Here is a 14,204-nt window from a genome sequence, read left to right on the forward strand (position 1 = left end):
TGCATTCAAAGGTATTTATTAATTTTTTTGCAATGTAAACTTCTTTTACTCCTCTTCAGCTGCTTCTATTGTTACTGTCCCTCCAATGGTATCATAAGTGCATCCTTTAACCAAATGTGCCTTAGCTCCTTCACATCCGTCGTTGGTAGTCCAATGTTGCGTTGGACAGGTCTAGTGGAAACAAAACAAAATTGTTCTACAATAACCAACAATACCACTATTGTTTCAGATATTTACCTTAAAAATTTGTGCTCCCAAACACTCTTGGAAAATTTTGTTGGACTTTTCGCAGTGCTGCATCTCGTTTGCCTCCTCAACTTGACGCCCAATCATGGCCGACAGCCGTTGCTTGCAATGGACCAGCGCGTGATGGACCACTTTGACCCAGTGTGGTTCATGATGATCTGCCAGATTCACCGGTTCCGCAACATGTATCGCCTGCACCTGGTAGTTGAACAGCGTTATTTCCGTTCGATATTGTCCACATTTGGCTGTACACTGGAATTATTTAGGGTGAACAGTTTTATTGTAGTCTTTGACCACAGAACTCAATAGTTTGGCAAACTTACAGTTCCTCGATCGCTCTGATAGCTTTTCTCATCGGTGGTGATGAATTTGCAGGGACGATGAATAAACTGATCGATCCATTCGGGTCTTGCGCAGCACTCCTTAGGATCTGGGAACTCATCGTGGGTCTGGCATTCGTCTCCGGCAGCAACCGATTCATCGTAATCGAAGTATTTTTCGCTCACAACGAGTACGAAAAAACTACACAAGGCAACAACTTTCGGAACCATTTTTCCGTTGTGAATATCAGCTCATTACTTTCACCAGGCTAATGAAACCGATCAACTTGTTGACAGGAAAATTTATAGTTTTTCTGTTTGGATTGGTGCTGGTAAAATAATAGGGTAAAGAGGCTTTTACCAAAGAATTAGTTATACAAAACTTCGTTGCACAAAACATTGTTAATGATTTGGAGAGAAGTTGTTTCAAAATTAATATTTATTTAACGTATTCATACGGAAATTGATTGAAAATAGAAAGACAAAAAAAAAAATGTTGTACACTTGTACCATTCTTACCCTATTCGGATGCTGATTGATGAAGTTTGAAACATAAGTTTCATAAATAGTAATTAGAGCACGGAACGGAACCGTTGTCGTAGATGGAGTGATGATGGTTTGGTAACAATTGTCAGTGTCAGCTAGAAAATATGTAGGTAATCAAATGAAATGCGATGGACCACTTGGATGAGTAACTACATACAGGGTGGACTCGATTCTACGTAGGCTCGATTATCCGGTGCCTCGTTTATCCGTGATTCGACTACCCGCATATTTTGACTCGATTATCCGTTCAAATATATTTTCGTCATTATATTAAGATTGAAAATACACAAGAAACTAATAATTTTTCCCTCGTTTTAAAGTGAATGTTATTGCAACTAAAGAACAAAAAGTTTTTCATCAAATTATTAAATTTGCGCTTGAAGTTTAAAATTTTCCACACAATTTCCATAACGCGGATTGTTTCTATATTGGCAAACGGTTTTACTCTGTCCGAATGATAATAGTTTCAAAACCATTCAACGCCAATTAATCTCGTCGCTATATTTTATCATATCGATTTGTGGATCCAAGTCATCATAGAATTAAGAACTAATATTAAGGTTTTATTAGGGTGGTCGGATTTACCGTTATTTTTTCAAATCCGGTATTTCGGTGTTTGTAATTTATAAAACCGATAAAACTGGTAAAACCGGTATTTTTCAAAGTATATCGAATTCATGAAGAGGTTTTGTCCAATGGCAGCAGTAATGGCCTAAAATGCTCAGAATTTATAACGCAATAGATTTTGCAACGTTTTGGATTGAAAAAGATGGAATTGTGCCTTTAAATTATACCTTTGTCATAAATCTTATCACTCTTATGATAATCATAATATTTATCATCGACATTTTATTAGTATAATTTCGCATTGAGGTTGCAGAAATTGAAGAAGTTTCACATTATTTTTTTACGAATTTTTGTCCTGAACTCTGTAGAATGGTATTCAGATTGAAGAACAGATTTCACAGATTTAGTAAAAGTTTTTATAGTGTTTCATGAAAATGATATGAAATTTGATATACAATATCAATTTTCGTTAAAAAAAATTACTTAATTAATTACTAAACAAAACTCTAAACACTGTCACAAAGTTATTGGTTGACTCACAAAATTACAAAATACGAATGTTTTCCCCGCAGTTTGCCTTTCCAATATTAAAACGAGAAATAGAAATAAAAATCTATTAAAAAACCAGTCAAAACTCAGCAATAAATATAGTTGTTTGGATCTGATCCATACGCTCTTTTTTGCTATAATACTGTTGCAAATTTATAAAAACTTTGTTACTGCTTTGGAAAAAGAAAACGCTCCAACTGCGTTAAAAAATAAAACCTCAGAGTTTCATCGATTATCTTGAAAATATTGATAGAGAAATTTCATACAAGCATTGTAACATTGTGTTTAATTGCTGACTCTGTTGAAATATTTTATGTTTTAAAACAAAGAAGGTCGTTTCTAATCAGTTTTCAACATTTTTGGTTTGAATTTCTGAAATCCCGGCGCGGATTAGAACAATTTTAATAAACTTGGCCTGGTTAAAGATAAAACATTTTTGATGTTCCAGTTTTTCAATGAAAAATATTGTGATTATTATAAAGAAATCTTAAATTGTCTGTAGCTGAATGTTTTTTTCAGTCATTGTACACTTGTACAGTCTTTAAATGTTGTAGAGCGTTTGTTCGATATCAGATCTAAAACGTATGAAGTTTCATGCAAAAATATCATCTGAGAGAGAGATGGCAGCTTGTCAATGCTCTTTTCAACGCCACTCTAGATTTGATTCAAAAAGTTACATCGGCAAGTTTTAGCAATAATCAAATCTCACACAAACCTTGTAGTAGGGTTTATTGAGCTTAGAGTTTGAAACTGATTGAGCAAAATATGAGTATTTGTACTCATACATATTTGGTAAAAAAAAACATTTAGCTGTGTCAATTTTATTACAGTTCCAAAGAATGATGAAAAATTAACCGGAAATATCGTTTTTTACCGTCCCAAAAGCCGGTAATTCCGGTATTGGAAAATGGACGGTTTAACCGGTTTTGGTAAAACCGGTTAGACAACCCTAGATTTTATACACTCACAATTTCTTCATCTTTCATCACATCAATCTGAACGTTTTCTTCTCGAAGGTGGTACGTCGAAATTAGTCTCTCTAATAGGCAATTTCCATAATAATTTTTGAATAACTCAATCAGTTGAACCTAAAGTTACGTAAGGTACAATATTTTTGATTTGAACTGAAAAGTGCGAGTTGTATAGAATTTTGGAAGGATCATGGGAACAATATGTTTTCATTCCACCAATTATTCTATGAATTTCTGGCTGCCATGATAATGAAAATGAAAAATGTAACAAATGATTCATTCATTTTTTTTAAATCAGAATCTCATGATTTCATGGAACAAAATTTTCAAAATAAAACCTATTATTTTCATTTACAAACAATCGTCCAAAATCCTATAAAAATCGCATATTCAGCTCAAGCCTAAAATATTGTACCAGGCGTTATCATTGACCCAACCGATACAACTTTTCAAAAATTCGACACACGTTTGAGAACACCCTATTAAAATTTCAACAATGGGCGTTGCGTGATTTCTAAGTTGGAATGTGAAAATTTCGATTTTCGTAGATTTTTTGTATCTCAAGTCGCAAACAGAGATGTCAAATTTTGTGAAATAATTGTTTGTTAGTTGATCCATCATTTGAAAAAAAAAAAATTGAACGAAAAAACATTCAGAGTAAAATTTTATGTATGTTCAAAGTTTAAATTTCAGTGCGCATGTATCCCATTTCTATCCAATTATTAACGGTTCTGAAGGTGTACTTTTAAGAAGCATTTTATATCCTTTTTCACATTCAGAAAAAGTTTTAAAAAAGTTTCATAGGGTAAAATTTTCAGACTCGATTATCCGTTCCAAAAAAAAAAAATGGAAGAAACGTAGAACCAAATCCGACCTGCACTTATAAAATGCTTATTGTTATGGTGATTCAATAATTCGAAGTTTGAAATTGAAGGCATACGCCCTTTTAGGGGAGTTAAAACTTTAGACTTTAGATTGTAGCTTATTCTATTATAAGTTGTAAGTAATTTTTGTGAAAAATGAAATTTTTTGTTTTTTTTATTCGGATTTGTATAAAAAAAGATTATTTAAATTTTATTTTTGATTTTAAATTCATTTAATTGATTATCTTTAAAATATTTAAAGATATAATTTGCTGGATCTGTTTGATCGGATGATACAGCGACATACTAAAACATTGGGTTTTTCGTAATTCGTTATTCATATAAACGGTCAGATAAATTCATTATAATTAATCCGTATAAAAAGGCAATGAAAATTTCCGAACTTTTGACAAGCTTGTTTTTGAAGATATGTAGGTTCATTGCCTTATATATCTTAACAAATTTTAAAATAATTCTCGTACTAAACAGTTTTATTTTCTATCATTCGTTCTTGAAAAAACATTGTTATGCAGTTTAATTCAGTTCATTTAAAAAAAATGTTCATTGCGCAACGATTGAGCGCGTAGAATAAGACTCTCGAGGATAATACTACCGAGCATGGTTGTCCATTTCTCCCCAAGCGGTTTGAAAAATGCAACTCAGTTAACTTTTCGTTCTGAAACACTTGCCCTGCTCTGTTAAGACATCGGGCGTACACCCAATCAAAGAGCAGAGAACGCTTCACCAGGGTGAAAGTAAGAGAAAAAAAATCATCACATTAATGCCGTATTCGTTTTCATCTGGTGGTCAACCGGTTGTGCACCAACTGCTGTCATCTTCATAAAAAAACGCTTTGACAGCACTTGGTGCACAATCGGTGGACCACCACGGTGAAAACGAATACGGCATAAGTGTAGGGGAGCAGCGCTAAAGCAACTCAGTAGGCTTGATTCTTTCCCAACAAGAAAAGGAAGAAGAAGAAGCAATATCGTTTCGTGCTGTTTGTTTGCCTACTGTGATAGGAAGAGAAGGGAAAAAATGCACTTCAGTTGTGTGTTTCGGGATTTCTCCTGCTCACAGACTAGTGTTGCTATTGGGGCACCGGTTTTGCTCGGCACTTGGCTTCGGCTGTTCGGAATGAAGTGTGGTGCTCTGCAAATCGTAGAAGATAACGGTGCGATTTACACAGCGCACTGTCGGATTTGAGAAGTGCGGACCAACCATGCTACCAAGAAAATTTGGACGATACATTTAGTTTAAAAAATTGGACGCCATATTCAATTAAATTCAGAATATAAACTTACAAAACATTTTCAAATCAAAATTAAATGGAATTTGGTCATTGATTTAAAATTTAAATTTTATATTTAAATCTTCATCCTGATTTTTCAACTCTGAAAAGCAAGTTTGTTAGAATTTTTGGAAAAGGTTTTTTGCTCTCAAATCGTGATACGAAAATCTGAGAGCAAACGCAGCAGTAAGTGAGCATGAGAGTGAGCATTTGGCGACGATTTTTTTTGTTTCTCAAATTTGTTACTGCCTCCGTGCCAGTAAAAAATAACGAAGACCTTCTGATTATTCGTATTTAATTTCCTTGTAGATTTTGAAAAAACACATTACCGATAATCCACAATCTTACATGTAATATTTCCGAATGGTGCAAAAGTAATCCAGTGAATGAATAGGGAAAATAAATAAACATAAACTCAGAATTTGGTTTCGAAATTCACACATTTTATTCAAACTCACCTCTCTCTCTTTGAGGAAAAAGTTCGAATAACAAATGAGTTGTAACTTTCCACAAAAACCCGATTTTTACTGAACTCTATTCTAAATTTATAAGTTGCCTCCCCTTTCTAAGAGGGGGAACAATTCCCGGCCTCAAAAACTTCTCCATACTCCACGTCAATCTCTTCAGCAATTCCCAAGCCTAAAAGCCTTTTATACATCCATGGAAGAGGTTGCAAAAATCCAATGCTTTTTAGCAAATCTCTGTGCCGAAAATGCGCTGAAAAGTGTGCTGTTCCAAAGATGATATGATCGGAAAAGCACTACTGGCATAAAGACCCGAGCTCCCAAGCAAAATGATGCATGACCACTACATACGATACAAAAAATAAATAAATGAGATTTTCATTCTATTGCATAATTCATCCCAAATAATATATAATGTGAATCGAACTCACTGCAACACCCCATCCTAGCTTGCCAGTCCGATATCTTTCCCAGTGCACCATCAGAGCCGGTAAGCAAACGAAAGTTTATTGCTGGAATCGGAAGTATGGGATTGGGTTTGACTGGTGGAAATTGGAATAAGATTTGGGTAAAGATGCATTTAGGAATGATATCTAAAAACAACCCAACACCAGGATGCACACGGTTGCATTTCTCTTTAAGACGGTCTAAAATTTTATCAAATCTGATAAAAATACCTACGTGTTAAAAACTCGCAATTGAGTGTTATAAAACTTTTTTTTTTGTTTTATTGAGAAGTTATATTGTTTGAATAACAACGTTTAATCCAGGATAAGATATTTGAAAATGAATTTTTAATTTAGGTTTCCTCTGGAATCGGTTGAATTTTGTTTGAAGAATTTCAACAGATTTTTACAAGAACGTTTAATTGCAAAAAGATTGCAGTTATTCACAACTCTCTTGTTGTTATTTATTTCATATTTAATTTACAAATAAAATTGTTAAATTGTAGATTCAACAAATTATTTGAATATCATTTTGGTATTGTATGAGAAAAAGTTGAAAAAATTGAAACCAAAAACTTAAATTAAAAATTTGTAAATTTGACACAAATTTTACAGGCGGTTTTTGAGAAAATTCTTTGGTTATAGTAAGCTAACATGATACATTAAAACGTTGTTAATTCATGTAAGTAAATAATCACTTTTTACTTGAAAAATTTTCGAAGATCCTGTTCATTATCTTTAAAATTTTCATAATTTATGTTTAGAAAAGTTTTTTAAAATTTGTACATGTTTCACCAATATTTCAAAAATATATTAATAGGGTAACTTCTTTTATTTATAACAAAACATAAACGTCAACAGCAATGTGACCTTTCCATGGGCTTTATCTCAAACATATTTAACACCCCTTTTCTTAACAAAGTTCTTTCACGACCTTGCTTTGTAGTACATATTTAATTTTCCTATGATATAAATGTATTGTACTGTCTTCCTACTTAATAGGATAATCACATAAGTTTGAGAAAAGATATATTTCCATGGATAAATGACTGGAACTACAAAACATTTTATTATTTGAAGATTAATCACCGCGATGCTCATTTTGTTCAAATAAAAAATGTGAAACTTTCTCTTTATCTTCTTCTATTCACTTATGATTTTTCAAATCTTGAAATGTTCTTATTTACTGAAAGAACATAATATTCACCGAGAAGTGTAAAAATTCATAATCGTTTACTAATAATTTTACAGAAATGTAAATAAATAAATAAATACAAAATACACAAAAATAGATTCGATGTTTCAAATCAATAATTATTTTTGACAATTCATTTCAAATACTTCAAAATAATGGAATGAAAATAGCTTTCTAATTAATTTATGCAACTCACATCTCAATATTTTAGGATTACTAGAAAATAAATTCGAAATTATATTCTACAATAGAATTTCGTTAAAAACAGAATTAAAACTCAAAACAGAAAAATCAGTGCACAGAAATGAAATACAATAAAAAAATTACATCAGACTTTATAAGATTCAAAATGAATATATCTTATTCAGAAAAAAATATTATCCTAGGTTTAGCCCAGATGTTGAGTCAGAAAAAACCCAGATTAAATAGTTAAAAAATGTATAGAATCGTTGATGAACATGAAAAAATCGATTTAACATGTGGTATCTTGAAGATTGAAGATTGAAAGATTAGTTGAAGTGATAATTCTTGATTATACAAACATGTTTTTCATTATTTTGCCCTTGAAAAATGAACCAAGCATACAGCACAAAGCATTCCTAAAAGTTATTGATCTTCGTCAATAATTCACATACATATATTATATTATATCATATTTTCATATTTCCGTATTACCTGTTCTCTTCCAAAAGTGATGATCCAGATCTGAGCAAACGATTGTACACTTACAAAACGAGTTTGGCTCCTTAAAGCCTTAAGGTATGAGCTGTTTCAAACTAAGAAATTACAAAACAATAGCACAGAGCACGAATTTAATTTGGTACCGTAATCCGGGGTAAGATTGATCACTTTTTCAATATATTTCGATTATTTTTTCTGTTAAGGGGAATGTGACATGTTTTATATTTTTAAAACCAGTACTGGACTCCTTTGAGCGTAAAACATTGCAGAAATTTATTAGACTACTTTAAATTTGATTCAAAAATCGGTTTCGTCTCTGTTCTGAATTTGATACTTTGAGGTGACATTGACCAGTCTCTATTCTGACAGGTTTTCTTTATCATAAAGGATACAAAACACCTTTATAATATTAACAAATGCAAGTTTATCAATTTAACCTTGATTTTAGCGTTTCATTTTTAAAATATTTATAATCTAAAAAAGAACAATGATGCTGATTTAGGGGCAAAAAATATAATAATTGCTAAATAGTTGGAGCTTCAAAATACAAATGAAACTTTACCTTCACTCATTTCCCTAGGCCCTCCCCCTATTTCCATTTTAATTTATTCTTCAAAGTTAACGATTTGATAAGGTTCCTATCCATTTATTCAACACGGGCTTACTCTTGGAAAATGTTCTCATTTATTAAATATCAAAAATTTATCATTAAATGACTATAAAAAAGCACAATAACTGTTCATATACAAAGAAAAAAGTTGTTCTTTCATATTAAACAATCCGTTTGCTTCTAAATGCTTTTTGGTATCATCAGGAGAGCTGTTTGTTTGCGAGCCTTGGAAAAAATAAATATTTAAAGATTTTAAAATTATATTTTTATTTTATTTTTAGTCTGATGATTTCTTTTTAACTCGTTTTAGGCAGTTTCCAGCCACTATTGATCGTCTTAAGGCCGTTATGGATTGTGGACTTTTTCTAATCAGAATTATTTATTTACTGTAGCAATTTTTTAAGAAGCAGCCTCAATTCACTCAAGCAAATTTGGCATAACCTAAGACTCAATCAATTATTCAACTGAAACATTTTACAAAAACAGAAGTCACGATCATTTAAATTTGTCTGGGTACCTGTAAGTTATATATGATTTCGTGCATATGACGGATTAAATTTACACAGAAAATCGAAATTTAATAACGTGGTAGGTGAAAAAATAAAAATAAAAATAATTTGATTTACTTGATAACCCAATAGCATTTATTATGACCTCCCCAGTTGTATTACTGATGAGGCGAAATGAAATTTACAAAAAAGGTTTTAAAAAATTAGGAACTGATTGTTTTAGGTATATGTTTGGGATCACGTTATTCATCGTCGCCGCCATTGCCACCATTGCCACCCCGTTTTTGAGGCTTGCATTCACCGCTTCTAACTTTGTCGCAAACTTCAGCTGTAAAGTAAATGGAAAATGGTAAAATTTCGATTCTTGCAGATCCAGTCGATTCCTACATTTGGTCCACTTATCATCCGGGCACTTGTGCATATATCCCTTGCCGATGCACATGCTCATAAACATCGGTCCCGGGGGGCAACCTTCCGGTGCGTTCTGCCCGTGTTTAGCCTTGTGGTTTTCCATGCGTTGGATGCACCCGTTCACGATTTCCACGGCCGTGCTCTTGAAGTCACTATTGATGGCTTCAGCCTTGGCTAGCAACTTGTCGGTCGCAATTTCGTCACCATTCATCAGCCCGTTTGCATCGTAGACGCATTTCGCGGTGCACTGGAGAGGTTTTGGAAAGTTTTTACGCATTTACAAAAGAACTTTCAAACAGATATCATTTATATATATGTACGTACCGCAAACTTCTGTTTTTTCTCCTTATCCTTATTCTCCTCCATGCACTTCTGGAGTTGATCGATCTCGACAACATGAGGTTCCTGACAACAGTTCATCATTTCGTCTTTCTGTAAATATAATTTCTCTTGAGTTGATGTTTTATTAAAATAATTTACCCGACAGTACCTTTTGCCAGAGCTCTTTGCATTCAATTGCAAAAGTTGAATGCTAAAAATTAAGAGAAGTTTGAGTAATTTTGAATTCAGTCGAAAAAATCGAATTTACCAAAACAGCAATAAATGCCAGTACACTACAGATCACTTTCATTTTGCTTGAATTTGTCAACTCTAGTGTAATCCACTCAGTAAAACAATATGAGATCAACTACTGAGAATTCTAGTTTTTATAGAAATGTCAAGGTAGTCACGATTAAAAACATGTACCTACTCTCAACATCCGATAGCGTGATCCTAATTATATGATTCGGTTCAATTCGAGGTGACTACAATAGATTTCATTCTAGTGAAGAGTCGTTCCACACATGGCACCGTGAAATGGGTGAAATTGAGTTCGACAACTTGAATTGCAAGTCTAATTTCATTAAAAAATTCTGCTTCAAATCTAGTCTGATCCACCCACACTCAACAGTAACTTTGGGTAATTATACAATTGTCATACCATCCCAAATCGTCACCAATGTAGCCGGAATCTACGTACTTTACCTTTGGCACATGTCCAAAGCTAGAATTAATGAGTAAATAAACGGACCGGAAGTGATGATGTGTAATTCCGGGTGATAAATCCAGCCACGTGTTGTTAATGCTGTTTATCGGAAGCTTGTTATTGACACCCACAATGTCCCAGTTTTGTTTGTCAGCAGCAGTGATTGACACGCGCTAGTATTTTATGAGTAATTCGGTATTCATTGATGAATCTGTATTTGAATAATCAGTATACTTATAATTAAAAATTTAAACGAAGCACAATTAGTCGGGAAGTCTCGGATTTGATTAAAATCCATGGTTAAAAAGATAACTATCGTTCGTGACTCACAGGCATGTTGTCAAAATTTTGAATGTCCGATTTTTACTAGTAATCAGCAAAAGAAAGGGTCCCATTTCTTAAAAAAAAGCTTTAATTCCAGTTCGCTTCAAAAAGTGATGATCTAAACTTAAACAAACAATTGTAAACATACATACAAAACAAATTTGGCTCCTTAAAGACTCGAGGTATGAGCAGTTTCAAATAAAGATTTGATAAAAAGATAAAAAAAAATAGTTTTAATTTAAAGGTGAAAATTTTTTTGAAATGAAAGAAAACAGATTAGAAACAAAAGAATTTTTATTTCTATGTTTTCGACCGTGTTGATCTAAAAGGAATTTTTATTTGTTCCCGGGTCAAAAAAATTGGCGACTTAACAAAAAAGATTTTCGTTGCAGGTTGAAGAAGTCTTTACCCGGATTACGTTAGAAGATTGAGTCAGAGCGTCGTTGCACCGATAATTTAAAACTTTACCAAAAATACGAACCGAATCTTTTCATTATATAGTTCCACTGACAGTAGAGGCCACAAGGCATTTAAACGCCGGAAAGTATGCAATCGAGTATTTGTTGACGGAAATCGAAAGCACTCATTTTGTTCACGCAGACGGATGTTTAGGCTGATAATCATCTTTTATTTGTGAATTTCTTTAAATTTTCACAAACACTCGAAATGACTCGAGAAGTTATATGTTGTGAAAAAAAAGGTTTTGGTGTGTTCATGACTATGACATGACTTGTAAATCAATTTAGATTTAGGTACACTGAAAGGACTGAAATTGATTCGGTAAAAAAAAGTGTTTTCTAGATCCAAGTTCAAATATTCAAATCAAATTAACTAATAATGGAACTATCTGTTAAAATATTGAACTTTATTTTCTGGTGGAAAAAGAACCAAAAGATAAAAAACGTTACTATGAATCAATTTCTGAATTACATTGTACATTGGGATAAAACTTTTCATCAAGGCTCTAAGTCTGAATTGGAAACTTGCTTCATATTAGAAAACGGCTTCAAAATTTAATATAGAAATTCTGCAAGCAGTTCAAAATAAACTTTGTTCAGAATTTTTCAACAATAAGATGAAGATTTAAAAAAAACAGAAAATAAAAATGAATGAAAATTCGAAATGTGATGAAAATTCATTGGGTACGATTCTTCACATGGCTCTCGTCAATGAGCACGTTTTTGAGCGAAAATATTCCAAGTCCATTACGTTAACGATGAATTTCGCGTAAACATACCTTAGTGTATATGATGTAGGTGTTTGAATCCAGAATTATCTGTAAGGGTTAAGGTGTTTTAGGGAGGGGTTGATATTTTAAATTATTAATTCAGAATTCTAGTCAAGGATTAAAACCAGCGTTCAAATAATTGGTGGTTTTGATTTTCAAAGCATAGCTGAATTCGAATGAGTCGATCTTAAAATTTTAGGTTGATTACAAAACATCCAGCAGATTTCCTAAGATTGTGAATTATTTTCTATTTAACTTCAACCTGAGTTTTGAAAATCCATTGATATAGAAGTTGTAATGATAAAGATATTTTTTTTTCATTATCTGAAGAGTTTACGCATGGGTTCTTCAGATCTTTCCCAAAATTGAAAATTTAGTTCATATTTACGACGTGTTTTTAACACATGTTTTTCAGTTTTCTGTCATTTCTGACATTCTGACAAACCATATTTTAAAGCTATATAACTCTGTTATTTTTCAACGAAAATCATAAATAGCACATCAAAACGCATTCAAATGCGGTGGCCGGACATTTGGCCGAAGGCCGATAGGCCGAAAGATGTTAGGCCGAAGGTCGCTAGGCCGAATGGGTTAAAAGGCCGACGGATGTTCAGCCGAATAGGACAATAGGCCGAATGGGACATTAGGCCGAAGGTTATTTGGCCGAATATTATTTGGCCGAATGGTCATTTGGTCGAATGGTTATTAGGCCTAATGGTCGTTGGAAGGAAGGTTATTTGGCCGAATATTATTCGGCCGAATAGTCACTAGGCCGAATGGTCACTAAGCCGAATGGATATTTGGACGAATGGTCACTAAGCCGAATGGATATTTGGACGAATGGTCATTTGGCCGAATGGTCATGAGCCCGATTGGTCGTAAGGCCTAATGGTCATGAGGCCGAATGGTCGCAAGGCCTAATGGTCGCAAGGCCGAATAGTCATGAGGCCGAATGGTCATGAGGCCGAATGGTCGTTAGGCCGATAGGCTGAATGTTCTTAAGGCCGAATGATTACACTAGTTTACAAAATTTAAAAAAAAATCGTGAACTTGATTAACTGACCAACATTTTTGATGTAAAATCGGGCGCTGAATCCGAAAATGAAATTAAAAAAATCTCAGTAGAACCGTTTTTGAGTTATGCTCCAAATATGAAGTTTCGGAAAAATTAAAAAAGTTCTTGTACTTAGATTAAAATATTTCAGACGGCATAACATTAATTTGAAGTCTCTCTTTTGCATATTGAAGGTGAATAAATTTTCTATCGATCATCCTAACATTGTTTTTGCGTTTGACCAACAGTATTGTTGATATTAGTAACTTTATGAGAAAAAAAAATTATAAAAAACGCATTTTTTAGAGAAAATTTTGTTTCTACGAAAGTTTTTGACTCAATGGTAGCATTTAAAAAATCTGATTTTCTTTTGCGCTTAACTGTCAATTTAATACAAAGATTTTAAGATTTTAAATTGACAGTTAAGCGCAAAAGAAAACCAGATTTTTTAAATGCTACTATCGAGTCAAAAACTTTAGTTGAAACAAAATTTTCTCTAAAAAAATGCGTTTTTTATAATTTTTTTTCTCATAAAGTTACTAATATCAACAATACTGTTGGTCAAACGCAAAAACAATGTTCGGATGATCGATAGAAAATTTATTTACCTTCAATATGCAAAAGAGAGACTTCAAATTAATGTTATGCCGTCTGAGATATTCTAATCTAAGTACAAGAACTTTTTTAATTTTTCCGAAATTTCATATTTGGAGCATAACTCAAAAACGGTTCTACTGAGATTTTTTTTAATTGCATTTTCGAATTCAGCGCCCGATTTCACATTGGAAATGACCTTCAGTTTACTGAGTTCAAAAATGCTGTAAACTAGTGTTATTAGACAGAATGGTCGTAAGACCGAATGGACGATAGGCCGTGGTCGCAAAGCCAAATGGTCGAATCCA

At 33.0% G+C, this 14,204-nt stretch overlaps 2 protein-coding genes across 2 annotated transcripts; both read right to left on the reverse strand.

The window, feature by feature from the left end:
* On the reverse strand, window positions 1-849 carry LOC129758081 (general odorant-binding protein 67-like). The gene is made up of 3 exons (XM_055755523.1): window positions 570-849; window positions 238-498; window positions 1-171 (listed from the first exon to the last, which is right to left on the reverse strand). Exons 1-3 carry the CDS (start codon window positions 795-797, stop codon window positions 46-48), a joined length of 615 nt encoding a protein of 204 aa, XP_055611498.1. The 5' UTR covers window positions 798-849; the 3' UTR covers window positions 1-45.
* Window positions 850-9,365: 8,516 nt separating this feature from the next.
* On the reverse strand, window positions 9,366-10,371 carry LOC129757433 (general odorant-binding protein 68-like). Its single transcript, XM_055754656.1, has 5 exons — window positions 10,259-10,371; window positions 10,160-10,201; window positions 9,994-10,101; window positions 9,646-9,916; window positions 9,366-9,586 (listed from the first exon to the last, which is right to left on the reverse strand). Exons 1-5 carry the CDS (start codon window positions 10,298-10,300, stop codon window positions 9,501-9,503), a joined length of 549 nt encoding a protein of 182 aa, XP_055610631.1. The 5' UTR covers window positions 10,301-10,371; the 3' UTR covers window positions 9,366-9,500.
* Window positions 10,372-14,204: the final 3,833 nt, after the last annotated feature.

This window comes from Uranotaenia lowii, chromosome 3, assembly GCF_029784155.1.
Source record: "Uranotaenia lowii strain MFRU-FL chromosome 3, ASM2978415v1, whole genome shotgun sequence".
Lineage (NCBI taxonomy): Eukaryota > Metazoa > Arthropoda > Insecta > Diptera > Culicidae > Uranotaenia > Uranotaenia lowii.

Bases quoted from the DNA above. Each gene is read 5' to 3' on its own strand.
- LOC129758081 (XM_055755523.1), bottom strand. From the start codon at position 797: ATGGTTCCGAAAGTTGTTGCCTTGTGTAGTTTTTTCGTACTCGTTGTG. The intron at 499-569 runs GTAAGTTTGCCA...AAATAATTCCAG, and splicing joins ATCAGAGCGATCGAGGAACT to TGTACAGCCAAATGTGGACA. The intron at 172-237 runs GTAAATATCTGA...TGTTTCCACTAG, and splicing joins TGGGAGCACAAATTTTTAAG to ACCTGTCCAACGCAACATTG.
- LOC129757433 (XM_055754656.1), bottom strand. From the start codon at position 10,300: ATGAAAGTGATCTGTAGTGTACTGGCATTTATTGCTGTTTTG. The intron at 10,202-10,258 runs GTAAATTCGATT...CTTAATTTTTAG, and splicing joins TGGCATTTATTGCTGTTTTG to CATTCAACTTTTGCAATTGA. The intron at 9,587-9,645 runs GTAGGAATCGAC...TTTACTTTACAG, and splicing joins GGATGATAAGTGGACCAAAT to CTGAAGTTTGCGACAAAGTT.